The 26,633-nt window shown below is 37.2% G+C and overlaps 1 protein-coding gene across 1 annotated transcript in view; it reads right to left on the bottom strand.

Annotated features, from left to right (window-relative positions):
• Nucleotides 1-13,184: 13,184 nt before the first annotated feature.
• Nucleotides 13,185-26,633, bottom strand: part of trabd2a (TraB domain containing 2A) — a 50,364-nt gene continuing 36,915 nt past the window's right edge. Inside the window, exons 5-7 of the mRNA XM_014987925.2 lie at nucleotides 18,502-18,592; nucleotides 15,958-16,230; nucleotides 13,185-14,459 (exon numbers count right to left, since the gene is read on the bottom strand). Of these exons, the coding sequence (XP_014843411.1) occupies nucleotides 14,255-14,459; nucleotides 15,958-16,230; nucleotides 18,502-18,592 (569 nt within the window). The 3' untranslated portion in view covers nucleotides 13,185-14,254. The remainder of the gene's footprint in view (nucleotides 14,460-15,957; nucleotides 16,231-18,501; nucleotides 18,593-26,633) is intronic.

Raw genomic sequence — 26,633 nt, 5'->3', positions numbered from 1 at the left:
CAAACAAATTTTTTGTCAGGGGGCCCAAGATTCCTGGTGGCGCCCCTGGTCTGGACACCCCCAAGAAAAATTTATTTCACACAATATGGATTGTCAAATGCATTAGTTATAATATGTATACAGACAAAATATTATTGTTTGAAATTTGCTGTAAGATAGTCACTGAGCTGGGAAAAATATGGAGTTGCTTATTAGTACAAAACAAATGCTTGTAAACAGATTAGTCAGACTTTTTTGTGGCCATCTTGGCTCCTCATCCAAATTCATTAATCACATCACAGCAAATGAGTTAATTAAATACAGGTCCATGTTATTTTTTCCTCATGGTCACTTTTTATTGACTTTGTAGAGTAGCTCATTAAATGTACCACTTTTATGGACCAATGAATGAATGGAGGAAGACTAATCAATACTGTTGAGTGCATCTCAGATTATTCATATATGTGATCTTACTGACAAGTGTGGCTGATATTTGCACAATGAAATGCATAAAAAAGCTGAATAAGGAATGTTAAAATTAATAAACACACAATATTATGTTTCACTTACTAGCTGACAATTTTTTTGTAATGTGGTGGACTTGGACCCCGAAACCTCAGGTTGATTCGGGTCTGCACCTACTATCTGACTGTACCAACATGCTAACGAATTGCGTTTGTGTGACGAAAGATGTCACGATTTGTTGTTAGAACTCAAAGTAGTGAGGCAATGTAAGGGCCAAATAAAAGTCAGTAGCTAATAAAAGACTCAGTTAAAATGGAAGAAGGAAACTCTAGTTAACTAAATGAATTGCTGCTGAGTGGGGATACAAACTGTAGAGCCGAAGGCGATCAGTACAGGAACACTAAACAGAGCACGAAATGAGCTAGTCAAAGAGAAGCTAAACATTACAATACAAATCAGAATTTTAATATGTGAAATATTAAAGAACAGAACACCAGAAAACACTTGGAATTTCAGAAGTCATAAATAAATGAGCTCAGTATTGAACACCAGGCATGCCAAAACCAAAAGTAGTCAGATAACACAAAATAAAAAAAAACTAAGTAAACTACAGATAATGACACTAACAGTGTAATTTTCTGTCCCAGCAAAACACAATTTGCGGAAAGAATTTACCAAACACTACAGGAGTTTTCCATTAAGCTATGTGACTGTGTCAGATGAGATGAAAATTAACTTTTCATCACCCAATCAGGATCAGGTGTAAAACAAAACAAAAAAGAAGAGATATGTAGAAAAAGCGCCAGGGTGTTCTGTTTCTTTTCCAAAGATCCAGGGAAACTTGTTAGAGAATATTGCATCATAAACAGTTTGAAACATCAAACAGTTCAACATCACATTTTCAATTAAAATTCAGCAGCATCTGACAGTTAACTGAAATAGGTGTTTAGCAGAGCTTTCACCAGCGAAATGACTTAAAGCATACTTTCACTCTGCAGCGATTTACCAAAAAGTCAAAATGAACTCCTTTCGTCATAAAAGCGAGAGAAAACCTTTAGTGTGTGCTGAAGACATTGTGCAAAAAGTAATGGTTAATTACTCCCTTAATTTATTTACTCTAACCTTGAGTGCAAAATATCGACAAAAGGGTTACCAATGTTTTTTTTGTTTTGTTTTTTTTCCTCACATTGTAGCATTTTGCCAAAACATTTTACTGTACACATATTATTTGCTTTTCTATTTGTTTCTTATATATGTATAAGCACATTGAAGTATGTGGTGATCATGACAAGAGAAGAGGGCAAACATAATTTATACAGAGATATTAAGAACAGTAAAATTGTACATCTCACTTTTGTAGCATAAATAACTCAGATCAATATTGGATACTCATATTTTAAGGAGATCGACTTTTAATTAGTGCAAGAATAGAAGAAAAAAAAAGATGAACAACCCTCTTAAAAAATGGCTGTATATTTTTTAGCTTGAATGGAAATACATGTAATTTTGAACAAACAAAAAAGTAGAAATAAAATTAAATTGCTATCTTCAATTGTACGGAGCAGATTGTTCTTGAATCTCCGCAATAATTGCAACTCCTCATTGGATTTTAAAAATATATCAGTATTTTCTTTTTGTCACACTCCCTGCATTGATTTTAAGCAGACTTAAATAAATTGTGTAACTGTTGGCCAGAAACATAAAGAGCTATTCAGTGAGTGGCAAACATGAGGGGACAGTCGATGAGAGGCTGAAACTTGAAATATCTGGAAATGTAACCATTCCTTACTGAAATGAAATGGTTCCACTTGACTGCTTCAAGGAAGAACAGGTTATTTTGTATACACAGCCGTCCCTCCAATTTTTCCATATTGATGTCCCATTTACAGCTTCTATTATCAAACCTGTGGGTTTACAATGAAAGTGTATTAAAGGTTACCCTGTTCTCAAAGTGTTTTTAATTTTCACAGCTCAGCTCAGCCGATTGCGTTGCTTTTGAGTGTTTCTCTAAAGGGTCTGTTGCATAACTGAGGCAGTACCTCAGTGTAGATCTTTTAATCTGTTGTTTTGAATCCAAAATGCATAACAAATCAAGGTTATAGATCTTTACTAGCACTCCGAGAGGCAGATGTGTTCATGAGTCCTCTTAGATTTAACTGATAACGCAGCTTTAATGCTTGGATTTATAGGATGCTATGCAATGATAAAATCAAATCGAATTTTATTTGACATGTTATTGTGAAAGCTTGTGTTGCCTGGAAACAGAGCGAAAGAAAAAGTATATAAAACTTGCATCCTAAGACACTCACTGGTGGCAATATACAGTAAATGCATTATAACTTTTTGTAATATCTACAGAGATATTGCAAGGGTGTACTTTTGCTACACTAAATCTAAAGTACATCGTAAGAAACGCAAGTCTTTGTGAATACCCTTGTTTATTTCTGCTTATCTAACAATGGGAAGATTGATTCACGAGGTTAAGAGACTAAACCAAGACATTCCTCACCCCCAACAACTCTACACAGTTTACTCAAACATATCCCAAAATATTTCTAGGCCAGAAGAGATATGTAAATTATGTCCCCCTCAGTACAGGTGGTCAGGACTTGAAGAAGCTAAAAGAACCACATGATGTGCAAAAAGGCTGCCAAACCTGGCGCCCTCCTCTCCATAAGTTTGACAATCAGGTTTGTGAACACCAAAAACAAGATGGGTGATAAGGAGCTGCCCTGGAGTAGTCCAATGTGGCTGAATACAGTCAGAAAGCTTAAAGGTTGGTACACATGTCCAAAAATAAAGAAATTAGTTATTGCTATTGAGGAGGCAAAGAAAAAACAAAGTGCTTTTGTCGGGGTATTTCATACTTTACATTAACTTGAGCAGAAGTCCTTGCAACTCCTCACAGGTCAGTCCCACTGCAGCATCCATCATCGTAGTAACCAGTAGTGACCCCTTAAAATTTCTCACCAGTCACACCACAACATTTGGAAACACAAGAAAATTGATTTGCCCAGAGCAGCGTTTAATCACAAATGAACTTTCCCCAAAGGAAATCTTAGATATGTACAGATAAACCTTAAGAAGTCTGAGTTCTCAACAACACTTTTAGGAACACTCTTAGAGGGATGATGAGGGCCTTTGTAGCCGTTCAGAGAAAACGTAACAGTGAAACTGCAAAATCAGGCAATTTTATATTTAATCTTGTAAACACTTTGAATTGCTCTGTTGATGACTAAATTGTCTTGCTTTGCATTACAATCTGCAAAAAAACCATTAAAGTAAAAGATGAAAGCAATGGGGTGTTTTTATTTAACTGGAGTAAACTAACCTCACACTGTTTCCAACAGTTTTTAGGTTGAAAGTATACATCTGCATTATTACTCTGTGCTTTCATCATTTGCATTCACTAACTGAGGCAATGTTTACATCCCAGGGAGAGAACCTAAAATCAATTGTGGGTTACGTCAATCAAGGCTCGGTGATCATTTAGACGGCGGTATTATCCCAATCAGCATCACCAAACAACAGCAATTACCATGGCAGCTGGGAAAGTAATTTCAGGTCTGAAGTTTCCACCAGAAACATAAAGTCAAAGTCCCCCCTAGCATTCAAGTCCCGCCACAAGTAAAAACCACCGAAGCCTTTCTTTATATTAAGAGATCGTTCTTCTCCCCTTTGCCTTGTTGACATAAATCAAGCTGTCATAAATCACACAGGTCAGGTCGTAAAGTAATAATAAATTCTGGGCAGAGGTAGTAGTCCTACCTGATTTGCACATCCTATCAGTTCTGACATGCATTTCCAAATGCCCTCTGTCAGGGCTCCTCCACCCCTCTCCAGCTCTGCAATGGTTTTGATCAGCGTCTCTTTGGGGAGTCAATGAGCTTCATCTGCTGCAGCTTTTCCTTGTCAGTGTCAGTTATCCCAACCTCAGTCTAGAAAACCAGAAAAGCCCGGAGCAGGCGGCTTAATCACGCGCATTGCCGTGGAAGCTCTAAATAAAGAATCAATCTTGTTTAAAAGTGAATCTTAGTGTGCATGAGGAGAAAATGATTAAACTATTAGGAGAGTGACATTTTCTTTTTCTTTCTAACTAATTTATTTTTGGAATAATGTACTGCGTGTGATACTTTTAGTTCAGAAATAAAATGGAAATATTTTCTTCTCTACTTCACTGTTCAGATTCCCATGGAGTATATCACTTTGAGGTTAACAGGTCAGAATCCTCCGTGAAATTAATTGAACATATCTTCAGACATGAGAATTTGATAAATTATGGTTAACATGTTCTCAAAATCTTAAACGCTTTTCTGGATTTTGGAAATTAAAATGCAGTCTCATATTCTAGATATGAACCTTATTGGTTGTTGTAACAGAGCAAAGAAAATGCCATTCCTGTGCAGATGACAGAAACACATCATTTAGGAACATCCACTGTGCCAAAAAGCCATTTTTCTTTCCATTTCAGCTGCTCTGGATGCCAATCTGGTCCGGTCACAACAGGTTATCTCTCTTCATTTCTCCATTTGCAGCATTGTACGCTCTGTCCTTCACTCACAAATTATCACAATGGATTAAAATGGAATCTTCTTCCCAATATTATATTTTAATCTTTTCACTCCATTTGGACAATAGTACTGCAATGAATTTTTTTTCTACTATTCTCTGAAACAGTAAAAGTCGATAAAAGATATAAAAGAAAAGGAAAAAAAAAAAAAACTCTCCAGATAACATTCAGAGCTGGCCCAAGGTTGAATGGGGCACCGGACAGAATTTGATTTGGGAACCATCTTGCAGATAAGATCTTCCATCAGTCACCACAGTGGCAACCTGCTTAATTGTTTGCACAAGACAATATGTCTTAGAGTTAAATAGTGAGCTGATACTGATTTATTTGCGTTGTCTGTATGTCAGTTTACATTACATTTTACATAGAGGCCCTTGTGCTGCAAATAAAAGTGTACAGATTGGGTTATTTCTCCAATGTTGTGCTTTGTTCTTGCAGTCATGCGCAGCACAATATTTTCATACAGAATAAGAGACAGAAAGTGTAGCAGAAAAATATCTATTTGTATGTTGATTTATTCAGTGATGAAATGTCTGAGAGCTACAACTTCAAGACTCAACAAACTGGCATCCTACCTGTGGGTTTAAAAGCACTCAGTAGTGAGCCAAGTATATGTGTAATTCATAATAGTGATGAATGACCTCTTGACATAAGATCTATAATTCAAACCATTAAAGTTTAGGCTGTACTCAGAATACATGTGCAAATTTCTGTTCCAATTCTGACCAGCATTGTTAACATGACACTTACAGGAATCAGCCCTCCAGTTTCTCCAAACGATTGTCTTCATAATACCTTAAATATTAGTGTGTAAGCAAGACCAATATTACGTAAATCTCTCAGTTTCATTTCATTGTAGATTTTCCATCGATCCATCCATTTTCTTTACACCCTTGTCCCTTAGTGGGGTTAGGAGGGTTGCTGGTGCCTATCTCCAGTTAACGTTCTGGCCGAGAGGCAGGGTACACCCTGGACAGGTCGCCAGTCCGTCGCAGGGCAACACAGAGACAAACAACCATGCATACACACACTCACACCTAGGGGCAATTTGGAGAGGCCAATTAACCTGACATGTTTTTGGACTGTGGGAGGAAACCGGAGTACCCGGAGAAAACCCACGCATGCATGGGAAGAACATGCAAACTCCATGCAGAAAGACCAGGGCCGGGAATTGAACCCAGAACCTTCTTGCTCTACCAACTGCACCACTGTGCAGCCCTCATTGTAGATTTTGCCAATTTTATTTTATTTTTAAACACTCAGTTGTTGATCCCATTTAGGCTATTTGTGACCTGTGATCAAGTCAAAACTAAACCTAGGCGACACTCTGGTGGTGGATTTATTGGAATCACATCCCTTCTTTACAAGCAAATACCACATAGAAGATGACTTAAAATCAATGGTTGTCAAAGTGGGTGTGTGGCCGGTGGATGATTCCATTCGGTACATGAATAAACCTTCAAAGGTGCTTGATAATAAGCACCTGATTTACATTGTCTAAGAATGTGAGGGCTCTTGGGCTCCCTCTGTTGGCCCGAATGTCCAAGGCAGTCGCTCTTTTTTCATACGACTTGATTGAGGCCTGATATCATTTAATTAAAAAAGAGGCACTTTCTCTTGAAAGAGATAAGATTAATTTCAATACTTTAGATATGACAGTGTCACATCAAAGACATTAGTTTTCATCTCACAGCACATGTCAAGAAACTGCACCGTATTGTGGCCACGATTTGGGAGCTGAAAAACACTTCAGACCGAAAAACAGGAGCTGGCATTTATCTCATTTGCAGCAAGATAATAAGATGAATGCTGTTGTAGGCTTTCATTCATCTAGAGTGTGTCACTTTCAAAAGAAGAAGAAGAAGAAGAAGTGGGAAAGAGTCAGAATAGGCTTCATCTGAATCACTGTCTCAAAGGTGTGACGTCTGATGGGCATGCTAACACAGATCATTTCTTTACAAGATAGATTTTGGCACATATTTAGCAACGCTTTGGTTTAGAGAACATTTCACCACAGGATGCCTTTTAAACCTCTTCAACAAATTGCACTCTGAGAATTTTGCAGAAGCAAAACCACTATTTAAACTTTGGACGGGATACCATGGGATTTTATCTGTTCAACCCTTGAGCATTTATCGCCTTTTTTTTTACAACCTCTCACTGAGATTTGCTCCTAGCTGGCTGAAGAGTCACTCCCATTTTTTCCTTCATATTCAACTGGGTTATCTCGACTTGCTCACACAGACGCGGAGGTGAAGAGACGGGGAACAAGGAGACATGGGGAGTTGAAGGGAGGAAGGGTTATTTCTTTTTTTTTCGTTTTGTAAAAGATCGTGCTGCTAGTCCAACCAAAAGAAAAGTGGTTTAATATGACATTTTAGAATGGTTAGTATTATTTTCTGACATCTGGTACTTCCTACTTCAGAGTATAAGTGACATTGCAAGGATTTGAAGACACCTTAATGAGTTATATTCTTTTAAATGACTATGAAGGGCAAGCTTACCAAACACTTTCCAGACAATTGCTTTATTTAAATGTTGTGTGCATTATGATAATTTGACCTGAGTGATGCGGAAGGAATGAAATTATGCTTCCCTCCCTGTTCAGAGATATTTTCCTTGAGTGAAAAATACTAATTAAACATACCTCACATATAATAGAATGGACAAAACTGTGCCAGATACATTGATGTCTTGTATCACCATCAATATTGATATTATAAGCAAAAACAAAACAAAATAAAGTATTAAGTTGATTTAAAGATTATTTTGCAGGTTACCAACACTAGTTTCATTAAACCTTAATCTGCAACTTATTAAACACTTCATCTATATGTTAATGTTTTCCAACATAAGCTATGACTACTCCTTGTTTTCTACTTGTTTATTCCATTTTGAAAGCAGGCACTGGTTTGTTAGGTTTTTCATGCATTTGTCAATTCAAATGCCGCATTTTCAAAACAGTTAACACGCAGGCCTAAGCAGCAGTACCCGTGATCAAAGTGGCACATCGTATTAGCAAAAGGCACTAACCACGCCAAAACTTTTAAAATAGGATACAGACTAGATTATTCTACTTTAACAGCAGAGTTTGTATTTACATAATCTCTTTTCTGGGTGTTTTAATTCTCCTTTTATAACTTTCTTTAGTTTTGCATACTACCTTAACCAAAATGCTGAAATCTACACAACTTATATCTGCAGAATTCCAGCAGAGCCTCTTTTTTTTTTTTTTTTTTTTTTTCCCCCAATTGTCGTTGAAGCGAAAAACAACCTGCTTGCAGAAATCAGCAGGTCATTAGAGGTGGAATAAATTACATTAAAAGCACAAGTATAAAATGGTGAAGAACTCTTAATAGCTCAGGTGCTATTAAGATGAAGGAGGCCTCAATCTTTGTCCTTGCCTCGATGCCACATGGGTGTAAATAACTGCAGGGTTAATGAGGTGTTCCACATGTGGGAGCTTACATTTACTTTCTGATAAACTCCTTGCAGGCACAACATCATTCCTTGCTTCTTCTAATGGCATTTTAATAGTTATCAGTTTATAATATCGCTCAGCCGTCCGTGCATGGGGGGATGACAGGTATTAGGATCACGAGGTGTACATACCGTTGTATGAGTGTTTATGGGGAATGCCGAGTTATTGCCTCTAATGATAGGAGGAACAAAATGAGCTAATAAAAGAAAACACAGAAGGCAGATACAAGATTAATATGAGGGTAGGACAAACCTTGACATCACTTCTGTACCTCTTCAAAAAAATCTTTTTTTTTTCTTTCCTGGAGTTCAAGTGGCTACAAATTCTTAGACATGAAAACAAAGAGGTGAAATTCCTCAAGGTGTCGTGCATTTTGTTATTTTATGAGGGCCTGCCATAGCAATGCAAGGAGAAGAATGCATTGCATTGTGAAACAATTAGGATATGAGGAACAGCTGGAAAGGGAGGTACACTGGTAAGCTGAGGAAAAGTGAAAGGGGCAAAGGTCACAGCTGAGAGAGAGAACATATAACCTGTAACTAAAAAAAAAAAGTTAAACAAGGAACACTAAAGAACCTCAATCTAAATAAAAAACAAACTGAAAATAACTAGTACTAGTATGTAACTTTTTAAATGCTATTTTTTATGTTGTCGATTTTACTTCTAAAAGGGAGCTGAGTATACAGCAACATCAGATCTTCAATCAAACAAATCAAATGATAGTAAATTACCTGCCTAACTTGGCGAAAGAGGAAAAGAAGAGAATCAAAATAAAATAAAAAAATAAAAAACTGCAGTCCACCCCTACAAGCTCCCCCAAATCACATGCAAATTGTGAAGGTGAATACTGCATGCACATCAAATGTAGCGTCATCTTACAAGTTAGATCCTTGTGGGGAGCCAAAACTTTCTCAGAGTGGCTGATTTGGCTGAATGACAGTTCCTGACTTTGCAGCCAGAGGGAGGCATTTGACACAGTTTGACTGATGTTTGCTACCAGGCACATTTCTTTATAGAGATGGATAAATGACAGTGGAAAACATGTAAAGTTATGAGCAAAGCAATATGTTCAGAATGTTCTTCCAAAATCCTAACTTTTTAACTACAAGTGTTTTCTCCTCTATTCAGATACTGGGTATGAAGTTAACTTTAAGAAACTTTAAGGGAAGCAGTTTTTAGTCTATATAAGGTAGAGTAAAAAAATAGCAAAACTGCAAATAAAAATGTCAACCTATGCGTGAAAAATTGGTGGCTTTAGATTGCATGCGTTAGGAGCCCAGAGACTCACTTCTAGTATGACGTGAGAGTGTGTGCTTGGCTTTCTGGACTAACAGTGCATTTATAATCGTCTATGATTGTACATTTCTTGAGTTTGAGCTTGAAGTGTGGGCTTTCTTCTCTTCATAGCACTCCTCAGAAAAAAAAATATATATATCATTCTCATGAATGGGATCCATTGACCCGAGCTGGAACTGAGTGACACCCTGTGGTGCCGTGCCAGCACAAAAACGGCTCATTTGTTTATAAACTGACAATCAAAGGCAGGCCGACCTTGAGAAGCACTGAGAGACACAAAACATGGTTTTGTTCTGAAACCCCAACAAAATAAAAAAAAATGAATGTTTTAACTGTGCATGAATGACATCTCTTTTGGGTAAGTACTGTTATTTTTTTCTGCAAGAAAGACGTCCAATATTTGATTACAGAAAGAAATCTTGATTTTAGTTATTCTCTATAAGGTTTTCCTTTGAGCCTACTTTAAAAAAAAAAAAAAAAAAAAAAAGTCTTTCGACTGTGAAAAGACAAGATTTTTTGAGGTAACAGAATCCTTCCCTGGTTGCATCCTTTTAGTTTTGACAATAAACAAACTCATCAGACTGATTTTCAAGTTTTTTTTGTTATTTTTAAAAGTAAACAGATATGAAATGTATTCTTTTTAATCAATACTCATAGTTTATCAGTATGCAATGTTTTGGATTATTTTGCTTTTTACTACTTTTCTATTGGCTAGTCACAAGTCTGAGCTCTGTTAAAAGTTTTAAACTCTGTTGTTATAAAAACTTGACTGAATAAAATTCAGCCAACAGTAATTTATTGTGATTTTTTTGTTTTATCACAAGTCATTGACTTTTAGATTGCCGTTGCTTTAGGTGAATGCAGTTACCAGTAAGACATTTCTGAAACACACTGTAGATGTACAGGACCAGAGACATAGAAGTTAAACAGAAACACACTGAAGAATTTTTTTGTAAAAAAAAAATAATAATAATAAGTTGACCTTGTGCAGCAAAAATCTACAGTAAGATTGGTAGATTTTATGACCAGGGCTGATGGCATGTCTTTATTTTAGTCTATAGTTTCATGTTTTACAGGAAACAGGAGTCTGCAGAGACATCTGCTTTTAATTTCTCCAGGTTCAGTTGGCCACCCAACCTCCAGTCCGATGTGGCGTGCTTCTGTAGGAACCGACTTTCTGAATAGATTTACGCAAAAAGGGAAATAATTATATATGTTTAAATATTTTATGTAATTTGGACAAGTTAATGAAGGTCTGGTGGTAAAAAAAAAAATATATTCCATGTGTTGTCTGTTTGCCTGACTTCAATGTGGTTGTGAGGTGACTCAATGTGCATTACGCTATACGTCGGATAGCATTTAAGGTGAATACAGTAAACATAATTTCCTCCATCTAGTTTACTTCCATCATATTAGTGTCCACTGAGCTCTCGACTTTCAGAAAGGCATTAGTTTCCCATGGCATTGAATTGAATATTTTAACCATCGTTGTTTGTTAATTGCAAAAGCCTCAAAGTGAAAATATGTCAAAGAATTGAAGAATCCATCACTCAAGAGGTCAGCTGATGATTAATTTTCCTGTTTGAAGGTAAGACTTAGGTTTAAGTTTTAAAGGATTATTATTTTTTTATTCTCGACTGCAGGTAACTATTGTGGCTTGACTCCTGACATTCCCGCTGTTCTTCAAGCTGTGTTTCAAATAGTAAATGAGCTACAACATCTGTCAGCAAGAGCACTCAACAGGAGGCAATTAGGGGAGTGACCTGCAACTTTGTTTGTTTGCTCTTTTACGGAATGACTGAGTGACTTACGCGGTTTGTTGTTTTTAAGACGTTTAGAGTTACATGGAACGGATCGACACCGTCATTTAGAATTGCATGCTGCCTTTAACATGATGTAAGTTTGATGCCTCGGAGCCATAAGACTGACTTACTGAAGTGACTTAAGCGATACAACTAAAGTGCATTTTTACCCTTCACAATCTATGAAATGCTCCAGTATTTGATCTCAGTTTGGCAAATGTCTGTCATTAATCAGAAGATACAAAAAAATATGAAAAGTTTTACCTGTCATTTGTATGTTGAATATGAATTTTTCATTAGTGTCAGATATAACCAGACTATGATGGCCCAGCTGCTAATTGGTCAGTGAAATATTTTTTATTTTAATATGGGGCTCATGGCAGCATTTATCTCTGTGATGAAAATAGCAAAAATGTTCAGTAATGTAATTCAAGAAAGTAGATAAGCCCGCCCAAAGCGCAGCTCCACCTTAAATGAAAGTGCAAGCTAAACAGTCAATTAGCTATCTTTTCCTGTTGACAGAACAAATCTATTAACTTCCATTTCCTGTACGTTGAAAAGATCCCTTGCTGCCCCAGTTTCCTGTTTGCTCCAGTTTGTTCCCTTGCTGCTACAGCGTCTTTAGTTTGTTTAGCTTGTCTCAGATCTTAAACAACTTATAATAACAGCGTTTATTAGAGAATATGTGAACAGCTGGTTAACATGCCATGAATTATCAATAGTAGAACAATGGCAGCAATGTTTACAATCCCATTTACAGGTTTGAATGAGTCTATAATGGAAATGGTACAACATTTAAAAGTAGTTTCATCATATTTCTGCTATTCAAAATCTAACACTTTTAATTTTGATAGACCAAGAGATTTCTGACAATAAACATCGCAGAATTTAAATGTCAAACTTTGCTGCGTAATTGAATTACAGACATAAAAATAAACATTGTCCGGCATGTCAAAAAGCTATCCAGTTGTTATAATAGCATAAATTATATCTTTTACCTGAACAAAAACTATTGGACTTTTACAGTTATCTTGGTTTTTACTTGCATGTAGCTAGTGCTAAATAATGTTTAGTTTCCAACCAGTTTTCCTCACGTCTTGGTTTTGTTCCCTCACGGTTGTTTTCTAGTAATCATCACCCCAGGTTTTCTCTCAGTCATCTTTAGATCAACTAGTTGTCTCTTGTGGTTTCTCCCTTCCTTATTGCCTCAATTTATTTGTTATGGATTAGGCTGCGTTCACACTGCAGCCTGAAGTGACACAATTCTGATTCTTTTTTTTTTTTTTGTCAGACCGGATTGTTTTGCCGGGCCGTTCACACTGCAAACATATGCAAATCTCACAGAATAGTGAGATTTGTTGAAAGAATCCGACATCTGCTGTTCAGACTGTCATGAAAAGATCGGATACAGGTCGCATTACGGAAAATATCGGAATTGAGCCACTTCAGGCTGTAGTGTGAACGCAGCCTTAAAACAAAATATTTTAATCACAGAATTCTGACTTCTGTTGTTCTACATATAAAAAAATAACAACAGTACTGACTTTCTTTAATTTTAATTACAGTCAAAAAATGACAATAAACAAAAGAGTGTGTCTAAATAAATATTTTATTGTTGATACTATTACAATTATCTTATTCCATAGATGACACGTGACTGTCCTAAAATACTACACTGTACATGCTCTACATGTGTGGACAGGCTTTATTATAACTGTCATTTCTTGAAAATACAGAAAGCACATTTGGATACTGTAGTAACAAAAATATTTATAAAAAGTCTGAAAATGTTCTGTATGCTTTACAGGAAAGCTAATGTAGTTAAATAATTTAAACCTAATAATAAACAAAAATTAGTTCTTTCAACAAACACAAACAAAGCAAGAAATAACACTGATAGATTAGATACAATACAATCATCTGTCCATATCACAACTTTCATTTCAGTGTGAAACATGACATGGGCTGTGGTGGTTAGTTCCTGATGTCCTTTAAGAAATATGCTGCTCATTTATTCATCAATTCATATAAAAACTATGTTTCTCATCATTTTTTTATAGCCCTAAAATACAACTGTAGCATAAAAAAAACTATGTACAATTTTCCCCAACCAATACATTTGACAACATCAAAGAGATTGTAAATGAAAGAATAAATTAAGTTATGAAGAACACTTCTGGCTGCAAACACAAGGCATATAAGAGCTGACAAACTCACTCTCACAAGCAAACACAGCATAAACACGCTAACTCATACAAGCACACTAAATACAAATGGTTCAAGTTGTGTCTATGAAGAATGTTTAATGTTGAAGAATGCTCTGAACGGTATGCCTGTTGAAGGGGCTAATGGGTAGCTAACATCTGGCAAAAACGCAAATGAGGCATGAGAAAATATTTCAGATTTCATTTCTTTCATTCTTTGTGCAAAGTGTTATCTCAAAATAAAAATAAAAAAACTGTATTGTTCCAAGAAAACATGTAAAATGTTTTATTATATTTATTTATTTTATCAGAACATCAGTCCATTGACATCGGTTCCAACTCAGGATGCTCAAGCCTGACAGATATTTTCTGGTGGGCCTCAGGTCCTGATTAGACCTCATTTGGAACTGAATTTAAACTCTTCAATGTTTTTATTACTAAAATAATTGATGTCCTTCTAGAGGACTGCAGACCCTCTCTGAAATACCAAAGCTATAAGTGTGAAGAGCAAAATAAGTAAAACGTAGGGAAAGGAGGTGACGGGTGATGAAGACTGTAAGTGATGGTAGTTGTGCTGGCTGTAGACTCTGTTTGGCGGCTCCACTGTGATGTAACCATTGATGATACGGACCAAAGGAGGAGGCGGAGACTGGACCATAGAGCTGCAGGTGGAAATAACAAGACAACAAGATAAATATATAACGTAACAATCCTAGTTTTCCCGCTCATTTTCTTACCAACGTTGGTTAAATGGATTTGTCCTAATTGGGTTTATGGTTTAAACACCAACAAACAGTAATTGTAAAGCCTAATCTCGCATGTTTGAAATGAAAATCATGTCACACTTCTGAAAAATGTTGGGAGAGGGTTTCCAGCAAAACCTAGCTATAGAAAGCAAGTCTGTGCAGACTAAAGCAACCAGGTTCTTTACTACATAACTATGCAACGACTGCATCTGATACTCTGACCGTTTCTCCTTTTCAGACATTAAAATACACAGACATGCATACGGAGTGCACTTTGTAGCAAGCATAAGCAAACAGTCTGTTCCTTTTCCCATTTAAAATTCAGAGCCTTGCATAAAGAGAGAAAAAATAATTTCCACTGGCATAATGTAAAGAGCACTTTATATGACGTTTTCATCCTCTGCATGTATTTGTTTTCTCTTTGGGTTGTCGTATTTACTGTAATTCACACAGTCCAGCTTTGTGTATGTCAGACGAAACTGGAAACTCTAAATGGCCCGTAAGTGCTATTTATTGTGGACTGTATTGGTTGACCCCATGACAAATGACTGGAAATGGAGACACTGAACAAATGGTTCTTCCTGATGAATGACTATAGGAAATGGAAGAACAGAGTCCTACCCTTTTTTGACAACTAAAATGAAAGCAAAATCTCGCTGTGACAAAACACACATACGTTTTTTTTCCACACAGCAGACAGCTACTTTTTGTCAAAAAGGTGAGCTTGTTTTGTTCTGCGGTTAGTCCCTGCCTAGAGCGATGGTGAGAACCAAGTCGGGTTTAATTGTCAAGTTGCTATTTTTACATGTAAGACACTGATACCTGCTCCAGAGAAGCGTGGATCTAATGTTTGTGTTCTGTAACTAAAAGAAGAGGATGGTGAATTGATATGTTGACTGTTTGGTGATACGGTGGCTGTTTGAGCCCCCAGCATCACGTCAGGAAGTTCCCCACAGTCTTCTCACATGCTTAATGAAGTAACGTGTTTATCTTCATTCGTTTGCAATGTTTTCTTTAACAACTATTTCCAACTATTACAATTGTATACCAGACTGGTTTGATCGGAAGTTGATATACAGTTGTCATGTGCATAAATGTCATGTTAGTACAAGTTTTTGGATTATTCTATTTTAAGGAGGAGATGAATAAACAACTTTAAAGGTTTTTAAAAGTAAAAGATGGATGGACGGACGCATAAAACTTGCTTTTTTGTGGACTGTGACGCTAGCTTTCATGTACAAGTTTGACCTTGTTTTATAATGAATTCAAAGCGATCGTTGAATTGAAAAACCACACAAGCTAAATGCTGTACATTTTCTCACCCTTTTAAAAAACAAACAAAAACACTTTAAGTCAGTTATTAAAAGTCCAAAATAAAGTAGTCATGTTATCTTTGGGCTTTCTGTCTCCTTACCTCTCTTCTATGCGTACCCAGAGGTCATTGAAATGTCGATTTTGTTGTTTCTTTTGCTTGTTTCGCCTCTTTTTCTTTAGCATCTTCTTCTCTGCTTTCTCTAGAAGATCCAGGCTGTCTGCAGGAAGGAGCATGTGGGGCAGTGGGTCCTCTTCCTGGAGAACTCCCTGGTCCTCCTCCTTGTGTGGGATATCATGGAGGAAGGGTTCCAGAAGAGTAAAGTCATCCTGATGATCCTCCAGTGCTGGGGAAGCGGGTTTTGACGACGATCTCCTAAACGACACAAACACATTAATAAGTTGAAGAACAGAAATGGGAAATGTGTTTTAAGCCTTTTATGAAGATGCTCCTAATACACTTTGATTCCTCTCTGTTTGCTTTGACTCACTTTGTGACCCATCAGCTTTGAAAAGGTTCACAAATATTGAATTACACTTCACATCTTTGCAGTTAAAGACTGCAAACACTAGCAAACAAAAATCAGGGACATATTCTTTTTTTATTTATTTATTTTTTTTCCTCCCGGGAACACGTGGACCTTTTGAAACGTTGACACACCCATCCTGGGAGGAAGTTTTTCTTTTCTCCGATTTTAGTCAGCCATGACAAAATGAAGATGAAGGAGAAAAGTAAGACTGAAGAGGGGAGAGATGAATTTCAGAAGTATTGAAAAAGGGTGAGGAGATAATACAGTAAACAAGATGACGTTTGATAGAAAATACATGTGCCTATGTGTGCGCGCGCGTATGCAAACACAAATTAAAAGCATTTTGTACAGCGTACATGGGTGTAGTGAAGCCTACAACACTTGATCTTCATAACATTTATTGACGGCTTTTCGGCTCCACGTGGATCTTTGTCAGGTTAAACATCTGCCAAGTTGTGGACATGTCTCATTGCTTTCTAAATGTTTGACCTGCTGAAGCATTGTAACATAAGCAATGATAACTACCACATCTGTGGACACGTCTTTAACACTGAATGATATACACATACTTTAGAGCAGTGTGTTCTGCCCTCCAGATGTTGTCTTTCTCAAGAAGAGCCCATTTGCTTCAGCAGAAACACATTCTGCACATATTACAAACGATGTCCTCGCTGTAAATTAGCCTTAAAGTGCTGCAGGGGTGTCATCCACAGGCAGTAGTTAATGTGTTACGAGCGAAACGTTTTGCAAAAGACAAAAAAGTTTTAAAGTCCCCTTTAAAAAGTGAAGCACGGAAAGCATTTATCTTCAACTACTCTCCTCGAACCTTGTCACCTACAAGCTTTTTTTATTTTTTTTCAGTCTACATAATAAATTGCTCAGTTTCATTTTAGCTGCATTATTACACATACAAGAAAACAAGGGCAGTAAAGGTTTTTTGCGTTAACCCAGCGAAGCGGGTCGGATGCTGGTTCATTTCAGGCTCATAATCCCATATCAAACACAGGCTCTTGTGTGTGAAAGTAGATTCACTCATTCATTCGAACACACACAGGAACAAGAACGCAGATTGAAGGTGAGATAGCCACCCGCAGCGCTCCACGCTCGACTGGCTGCACCACATGCTTCGCAGGAGGAGCTACGAGCCGAACTTTTCAACAATGCTTCATTGGTGGGCCGCTGGGGAATTTGTCAGACTTATCAGCTGCACGATCCAAAACACAGAAGCTTGCAAAATCCCTTAAAGAATGAGAGCTGTCAATGAGAATTATTTCTGGTGAAACAGTGAAATGTAAACATTGCATCTACAATATCATGCAGTCCGATTAAGGGACGACCTTTACCCACATGTGTCACTCTGATGACTTTGGGGTGTGAAGAAAGTGCATCACAATATATATTAGCTACTGCAGCAAAATCTAGTTGTATAGTTGCAGACAACTGAACAGACACATCTTTTTTTAGTTAAAATTAAACATAAAAACAATAACCAGCTCGGGAGAAAAGGTCTGATTGCTACATTTAATGGATGCAGCATTCTAGTCTTGAACAAATCGTGGCAAAAAAAAAAAAAGAGCCTAACTATTTTCTCCAAACAATTCAACAGTTTATGATTTTATGCAAAAGACAAAACACAAAATTATTCATTTTTTACTAGTCAATTCAAGTTAGTTATCTGTATATTCAGTTCATTTTTCATTTTTCATCTTGTCTACTTTGATACCAGAGGCAACTATGACTTTAAAAAGTCAATCACTCAGTTATGGAAATGTTATTAGTTATTATGATGCCCTTAGTTATTGTTTTTATATAGGAAACAATGTCCTGGCACAATTATACTAAAAAAACGGGATAAGTCAAACTCATAAACGTTGATGGGAAAATTAATGGGCCAAAATAGAAGGCATAGACCTATTAGGGAATGCCACAGACTGGAAATGTCAGAGAGTTACCCTAAACATACAATATAGAGTTTGCTACATAACATATTCATTCATTACAATGGCCCAGTCCAAGTACTGACCTGAATGCAACTTAAAACTTTCTGTCGGTCTATCATATAAAATCTCTGTGAGACACTTTGCAGTGTGTGGTTGTGTTTAGCTTGCTGCCATTACCTCCTTATGGGCTGTCCAGCAGGCGTGTGTTCCACCTCATATCCCTGGAGGCGAAGCACATCGATAACTGTGTTGTTGCCAAGAAAGTGACCTGCAATCAAGAAATGAAACGCGTGACTCCCCCTTTTCCGAAGCCAATGGTGATGCATCGAAGCTAACAGAAGCAGGACGTTTGATATGAATGTCTCCAGAATACAGTAGAGGAGGAATAAAGCAATTAGGTCTGGAAGACTCAAGACTGCAAGAATGTAACATGGAAGGAGACAGGAAGGACTGAGGTGGAGGAGAGGTTACAGTCATGCAACAGTAATAATATCAAATGTAAACACAATAAGTTCAAAATAAAGGGCATGATTCTTAATGTCAATGTCTCTGTTACTTTGAAAATGATAAAACAAGAAGCTTCAGTGGGCTAAAGTCCTCATCTCGACTCCGTCTCTGAACGTTCTCCATCCATCCCCCTCCGACGATTCTTCGTTCCTTCGCCAACCATTCTGATCTCTCCATTCACGACCATACTAATCTTTTCCATCCCCTCTACTTGCCTGTCCTCTCTTTCTCGCTGTGACCCTCTCAGCTAGGTGAAGTGGGGCCATTGAGGCTTCAGGTTGCCATGTCAAGAGGTCTCCATTCTTCCTCTCATTCTGACAAAAGGGAGCAGTGGCCTATTGTTTAGGCCTGCTCAGCCGTGGCACCGGGGAGCTGTGTAAACAATGAACCCCAGCACTTTAATCTGGGCCAGAGCCACCGACAGAAACAGGCCAGCCTGGATGCACTATGGCTGCCATGTTGCTGCCACCATGACTTGGGGAAAAATGAATGAATATGTAATGTTTAAATACGCAACAGTTGGAATTAGTGTTTAAAATGTGTGTGTGTGTATATATATATATATATATATATATATATATATATATATATATATATATATATATATATATATATATATATATATATATAGGAAAGGAAAAGGGAAAGGAAAGGTCTGTGGACTTCAAAACTTCAGAGACTCGTTAATATACACACAACAACATGCCTACATCAATATACATATACATATGCAAATTAGGTACAACGGCAAAAATAAGTGTTTCTTTAGAGGAGAATAGATGAATGTAAAGTATAATTTCAAAATAGTGGGAGGGTTTTATGTGCCCAAGACATCACAAAAGCAAGCAAAAGACACTAGATGGTAATTTAAAACTAAAAGATGTTACAGAAAGAGTTATATAGCTGTAGTCTTCAAGTATTTTTTTAGATTCACAGAAACTGGTGAATTGTTAAAAGTCCAAGTATGAGTCTGATTCATTGCATATACTAAATTTAGAATTTAACAATACTTTCTCAAACAGGTGATCTGCATTTATTTTAATGCAAGATGTCTTTCTCACAGAGGTTATGTAATGTTTTCAGTGCCTTGCTCCTAATTTGTGGCTAAATGAAATTGTGCCCTGCTGGTTTCAACATATGGCTTCATTACAGAGCCATTTTTAGACTCATTAATTCACGGCATCAAACAGACAGCAGATAAAAAAGAAAAAAAAAAAAGAAAAATTGCAACATTGAATATTATCTAATGTGAAATCACAAAGCTGTTCTTTTTTTTATATGAAGTTTAATGCATTAGTTACAGGAATTTTCCACCTTAAGCTAAAAAACGTGTTTCTCTGGCCCTGCTTTGGGCTCACGGCATAACTTGCACTTGATATTTATTTACAGCCTCTCACTGGAAACAGACCTGCAGCCCTGCAATTTACAGCCCCGCACAGTTTTGGGCGTCCACATCTGGAGTAATCTGGAGCAACATCTGACATGTATTTCCACTGATTATTTACTTAGGCTTATTTCATACATCTTAAATCGATGAAATTGGCCAGGGATATTTGCACCAACGCACAATATGTCCACTGTACGCCTTTTATGTTGCACCAAGAGAAGGGAGATGGTGGAGATAAAGATACGAGAGAGACCTGAAAGCCTTCATTCACCGTGGACTCTCTTACATGCAGAAACATGAAATGGACCACTTAGTAAGAGAGGCACAGATTAGATCATTTTAATAATGTTTGGTCCAATTTCCTGAAACGCGACAGCTTTGAAAGCAGGCCAATAAAAAAAAAAAGGAAAAAGCTATAAATAGTTTTACACCAAAACACTACGGTTTGAGAAAACCTTTGAACTCATTGCCTCTAATATTGAAAGACAATCAATGATTAAGTTAAATATATTTTAGAGGCAACTGTTGTTTTTTAGAAAAGATCTATAAGTGTGGATTAGTCATGAATAAGCAAGGCAATTTAGCAGCGCAAGAAAGAAATATATTATCAGGACTAACAAAAGCTGAAAATATTAAAGGTCCAATATTATGATTTATTTTTAGACAGCGTGGTATTACATGCTCCGCCAAGATAATTGTTTCAACTCAAAACCTAAAAAGAGGAACGCCATTAAGACTTAAAGGACATTTAACAAAAATGATGATGTTGGAGAACATATAAAAAAAAAAAAAAAAAACTTATATGCCTAGAAACAATCTCACTTCCAATTACCTGAGATTGCACTGTGGATGGTACAGGCTCAAGAGTAAAGTCAAACACACCTCGTCTGCCTTTAAATTCAGCAAACTATGTTTTACTCCTCCTCACACCTGTACTTAGAGCTGTGCAAGACGAGAGCCACTGAGGCTCTTCTTGTCAGGAAGATGTGGAATTGCTGCAATCAGAGGCTCGGATTATTAGAACATATGGAAAGCCTTAAATAGTCTTCCTTTTCCATAGTCTTCAATATTTACACTACAGCTTGAAACCAAGGCCAAAGCAGCAGTTCTCATAACATTACAGCGCGCTGGATAAACAAACGCTATAGTCAGTACTGAGGCCTTTCCACCCCATACAGACTTTTCTTGCTGTTTATGTACACATTATGTTCTGCTAGTCAGTAGACTTCAGCAGCCTGCAGTCATCGCCTCTGTGCACAAAAAGAAACCTTTTATTGAGGTAGATAACCATAAGGTGTCACCACGCTGTGGAGCATAAAAAGACAAATTAAGCCTATGTAAACTATTGTCAAAGCTAAAAAAAATTAAAAAAAAAAAAAAAAAGGACTGAGACATTTGTGATCCAATGTTTCAGAAATGATGTAATGAAGCATTTTTTTTTTCCTTTCTCTGGAAAACCCCAACACTGGTTTGTAACAGCCAAGTAAAACCTCAGGGTGTTCAACTGTCAGAGAGCGTCAACCATCCATAAACGTGACAGTCGTGACAAAGACAAATATGAGGAAAATTACTGGTTATTCACTGGCACAAAAACAACACAGCTTTCCTTGTGTTTATCAAACAAGGCCAGCTCTGTCTAGAAATACAGGCTTTGATAATATGACTCTTTTTTTTTTTTTTTTGTCAATTATCCATGATTTACTTATAACGTTATTTGTACTTGATGGGCACAGAATTCCTTCAAACAATAAACATAACCATCATCAATAATCATTTTGGAGCTTGTTTGACAAGAACACAAACCCGCAAGAAACCGTGTGAAAGATTAAAGACTTGTGGGATAGTGGGGGGGGCCTACCCATAAGGGTGATATATTTAAGTACAACTCCACTTTATATATCTTACAAATAGTTTGTATTTGGAGCTTATCCATGTAGAGCGACACTAAACACACAGACGTGGCTTGGTCATCAGCCTGGTAAGACTGACCACATGTCAAGAGAGCTATTTATTACAAACGTATCAAACGTTATGCTCTTGGTATTTCTACACAAGCAACTGTGACAAACTATCTACAATAATGCCGCTAATAAAAACAATGCCATGGCCATCCCTTGCAAATAAAGGTATGTATGTGATGAATGTAAACGAGAAGCCCTGCATGAAGAGGAGGAGGAGGAGGGAAATTTGTAAGCAGTGTCTCGAAGAGTTTATTGTTTTTTTTTTTTTTTTTTACAATAGTTGTTGTGCCAGACATTTAAAAGCTGCTTAATGACTTGCAGTAAGCAGAGGAAAACATGCAGGTTTTCGATTTCTGAGACTAATCTCTTTTGATTGAACTCACAGGACACAGCGTTGCACCTGGATTCAACCTCAATACAAATGTATTTTCAAAACAATGCGATACCACATGAAATAGTTTTTGAGCTAATTCAGACTAGACCAAAACTCACACACACACTCACACACACAAACGTATGTGTAGCCTAATGTTTCGCATAACCAATGATCAAGACAGATTGAAAAGGAGCCAACAAGCAAGTTCTTCATAATAAGACGCAAAAGCCACAATTCAATCACTGCTCAAGGATACGTAGAGTCGTTTCATCTTGCATTTGTCCTCCATTTGTGTAAAAATGTCAACTTGTGGTCTACAGACTGCAAAAAAAGGTAGCACATGTTTGCTATTACAGGCACCAACAACCTTTACAACTACACAGAATATGAACAAGTCTTGTAGAAAGTAAAAAGGATTTGCCTTGAACCCATTTATGATGACTTGTTGTCATTTTGGTCTTTATTTCAGAGTCCTCAGCATTCTAAATTCACTTAATATATGTATAAGGATGCAGAGGTTCAACCCAACCAGCTTCAGTAAAAACTGTTTTTGAAACACCAACATAAACAGGACATAGTTTTGAAAGTAAGATGCCAATGATAAGAGCAGGTCCCGATAAAATATGGCTTTGACATGACTGTGAGAGTTTAAAAGATAAGCTGTGCCGATTATGAGAAGCACACAAAACCTATGCCTCAGTTCCACAAAATAAGGATTCTTTATTCTGAAGAATGATAATATTTCAACCAACACCAAAACTATCTTTCATTATATTTCTCTGAAGCAGACCGAGACTCAGAAACCAGCCACACTCAGTAGGGTATTGGTTTTTTTTTGTAATATCGATACCGATCTCCATTTGCTGAACAGAAAGCAGATGGAAAATCTGAGAAGCACCAGGAAGGCAGGCAAGAGGGTGAAAAGAGCAGCAGACAGAATAAAGATAAACCCATAAACACAGACGGGATAAGACGAGCACAGATTTCTAAACTCAAGACAGGAAAAACACAGAAGTGGAGACAATCGGGAAAAGCAAAACAAGCAAAGGAACGCTAAGTTCTCAGATGACAAACTTTGATAGCGCAGGATAAGAGCATCTTGTCTTCAGCTTTAAAAATGAACAGTTAAGATTATTTACCATGTTTTCCGGGTGCCATCCAGCTTAAATAAGGTTGTATTGTTAACTTGTAGTTCTTACAATAATTTTAACAAACAGATTTCTTTGCTACATGAATTATAAATCCCAAAAATAAGGAGTACATCAACAACTCATTGTTAAAATACATTTTTGTGGCGTAGCATCTGCAACTATAAAGTCTTTCATCTTACCCTTTTTTTTATTTGCAATTTATATAAAGCTGAGAATGTAAACAAAGCTTCCAGACCAATGTATTTTTAAAATCTATCTTTTTGAAATATATTATGGATTCAGGGAGCGTACATTACCAACTTTTTTCCCTTGCAAAACAGAATCAAGCTAAACTATACTCTTTAACACAATGCATTACGGGCAAAGGCAGATAATTTAAAGTTTCTAAACTTTAATCATCAAGCATTGCCAAAATATTCCTTAAAATCACACCAAAATGATTGACGAGTTACTTCCCAAGCTAACAAACTTTACGCTGAGCCACTCAGCTGTTTGTCATTTTGATGAGATGGCAGAGAAAGTGAGAAAGTGTGCTGAAGAAAGTGCTTTAAAATTATTGTTTGGAAAAAACGAGAAACAAGGAGCATGAGAGGTCTGTGGTACGAGCTTTGTTTTTAAATAAGTTCACACGGAAAATTTGCGGTGGCTCACAGCACTTTGGAGCCGTGTTAGGGATTACATCTGCCAGCCTAAAGTAGTCTCTGCGCTCTCTGTCAGTGCGGTCTTCATTTTTTTTCTCCCCCTTTGTTAAAAGCAAATCACTGTGACTGCGCACACAGCAGCTGAGACATGACTGCTGCACGTGAGCCGAGCTGATGTACTGAAATGGATCTTTACAGTTTTAAAAAGAAGAGTATTTACTGGGGTAAAATCATATACCTATCTTTGTTGAGAAAATTAAACAGAGGAAATACCTAGAGAGGCAAAAAAAAGAAAAACTTTCCACAGCAATGCACAGTTTGATGTGATGGATTGCCTTGCATGTCTTCGCTGAGTGCTTCAAAACACACAAGTAAAAGCACTAATGGAGAACAAGCTCAATCAGATGATATTCATTCTTCATGTAGATCAAATTCACATTCAGAATGATTTAAAATACAAAAATAAACTGGCACGGATGAATTATGCCTGTAGGCATGGATTCCATTGGCAACAAGGTTTGTAACTTGCACCAAAGTTTGATTAAGTTCACAATATCCCATGTGCTCATGCCAAAGAAAAATAAATCTTGACTCTTGTGTTGCTATATAGCAGGCGTAATACTGAGCAAGTTATGCTCTACAAACAAAGGCCATGTCCTTATACCTTCAGTAAGTACAGTTATAACATCAGGATTACCCTGTCAATAGGCGATTAACCATCTATACACATGAGCAGAAGTGATGGTGGTTGGCTCTAGGATGATTAACGCCGGGAGAAATGTAGAATAACACATTTCTGGTGCACGTCATTATTTTTGGCTTTTCAAATGCTGTTTCTTATCTTTGCTTGTGTCTGCTGGCTAATCTCACATCTTTAAACCCAAATAAAACAGCTTGAATATTTGTTTGAGCTGGCGACGCAACACAGACACAACGTAGCCCAACAAGCCGGCACAGCAATGTTTAAAGGGGTCACGAGCCAAGATATCAATTTGTCAAATGGGTCTGGGTAGCAAACACAACACAGACAGGGCAGGGATACAAATGAGGGTTATTCTGAGGCAAATAAATAATCCTTCACTAATTTTGACCAAACTCAATTTTTGGCGTCATTTAGATTAGGATTAGGCTGTCAGTTGCAAACTTCTTGACGATGACGACTCTTGTTTTGTTTTCTTTCTTTATATATGACATTTCTGCAGTTTAATACTGTAGCCGCAAAAATGACACGCATATCTCTGCAGGCCTCACGTCCTGCTGCGAGTTCCTCCTCAGCCTGTCAACTGTCTCCGTCCAGAAAAAAAGGATAGCAACGGGAGTCGGATGCCCTCTCACTTCTTTTAAAAAGCATTCCACGCGGCGCTTCCATCTAAAACATGTGGCTCAGAGAGCAATTTTGTGCCTGTTTAGTTTGATTAATCTGCAAGCAATCTTGTTGTCGTCCCAGAAGGCCTGGATATCATCTGTGTTTTAGGTCTAGGTCATAAGTAAAAGCAGATCCTTACAAAGGAGTCTTGTAAATTCCCACAGGCTCTGTTTTTGATGGTCAATCTACCCCTATTTAGTGTTCTGTCAATGATTTTCTTATTCACCAGGCAGATTTTGCTGCTAGACAACTACCTTTGTCAGTTAACCATGTGTTATCCCGACTTCGTTTCTCATCACTTCTCTTTATTTGCCAACTAAACAAATCCATCCAACTTACTCCTTGGTGCAAATATATTAATATCATGGTGGAAAGTGGTCATTTCTAAACGACCTAAGTATCTGAAAAAGCTTTAAAGAAGAGAAAGCTGCATTGCTTTAATGACGTGTTGCAACCATCTAAAAAAAACGTTCATAATTTCATCATGATGCCACACCGAACCAAATCATTACCTACCAGCAAGTGCAAAACACTGCAGCAAATCATCAGAAGTCAAATGAGACATTATGCAGCCATCACTTTGCTTTACACCAATTACTACGGATTTCCAACTTCAGGGGTTATTTCAGTGATTTGACTGTACACTCCCAAAGTTTGACTTCTGAGTCCAGATGTTTACCAGAGTAATAAAACGTCTAATTGCCTACACTATGCAGGCACGATATAACTGCAAATGAGTTTAAAATCTCGCGGCAGTAATCTGAGATGGAATGAAAATGGAGTTAAAGCCAGATAGTTTTTGTGTTGTGTCCAAGCAGTCAATGAAATCAAACTCATTGTTCATGGGTGGGGAGAGTAATATGTGGAGTTTTAGGAGGTTTACATAACCATTTACAGTGCAACAATAGTCTTTCCATACA

The sequence above is a fragment of the Poecilia mexicana genome, unplaced genomic scaffold (assembly GCF_051168715.1).
Source record: "Poecilia mexicana isolate PSO_F unplaced genomic scaffold, ASM5116871v1 scaffold_12, whole genome shotgun sequence".
Lineage (NCBI taxonomy): Eukaryota > Metazoa > Chordata > Actinopteri > Cyprinodontiformes > Poeciliidae > Poecilia > Poecilia mexicana.
Note: the sequence above shows the minus strand (reverse complement) of the source record. Positions and strands in the feature narration are given on the sequence as shown.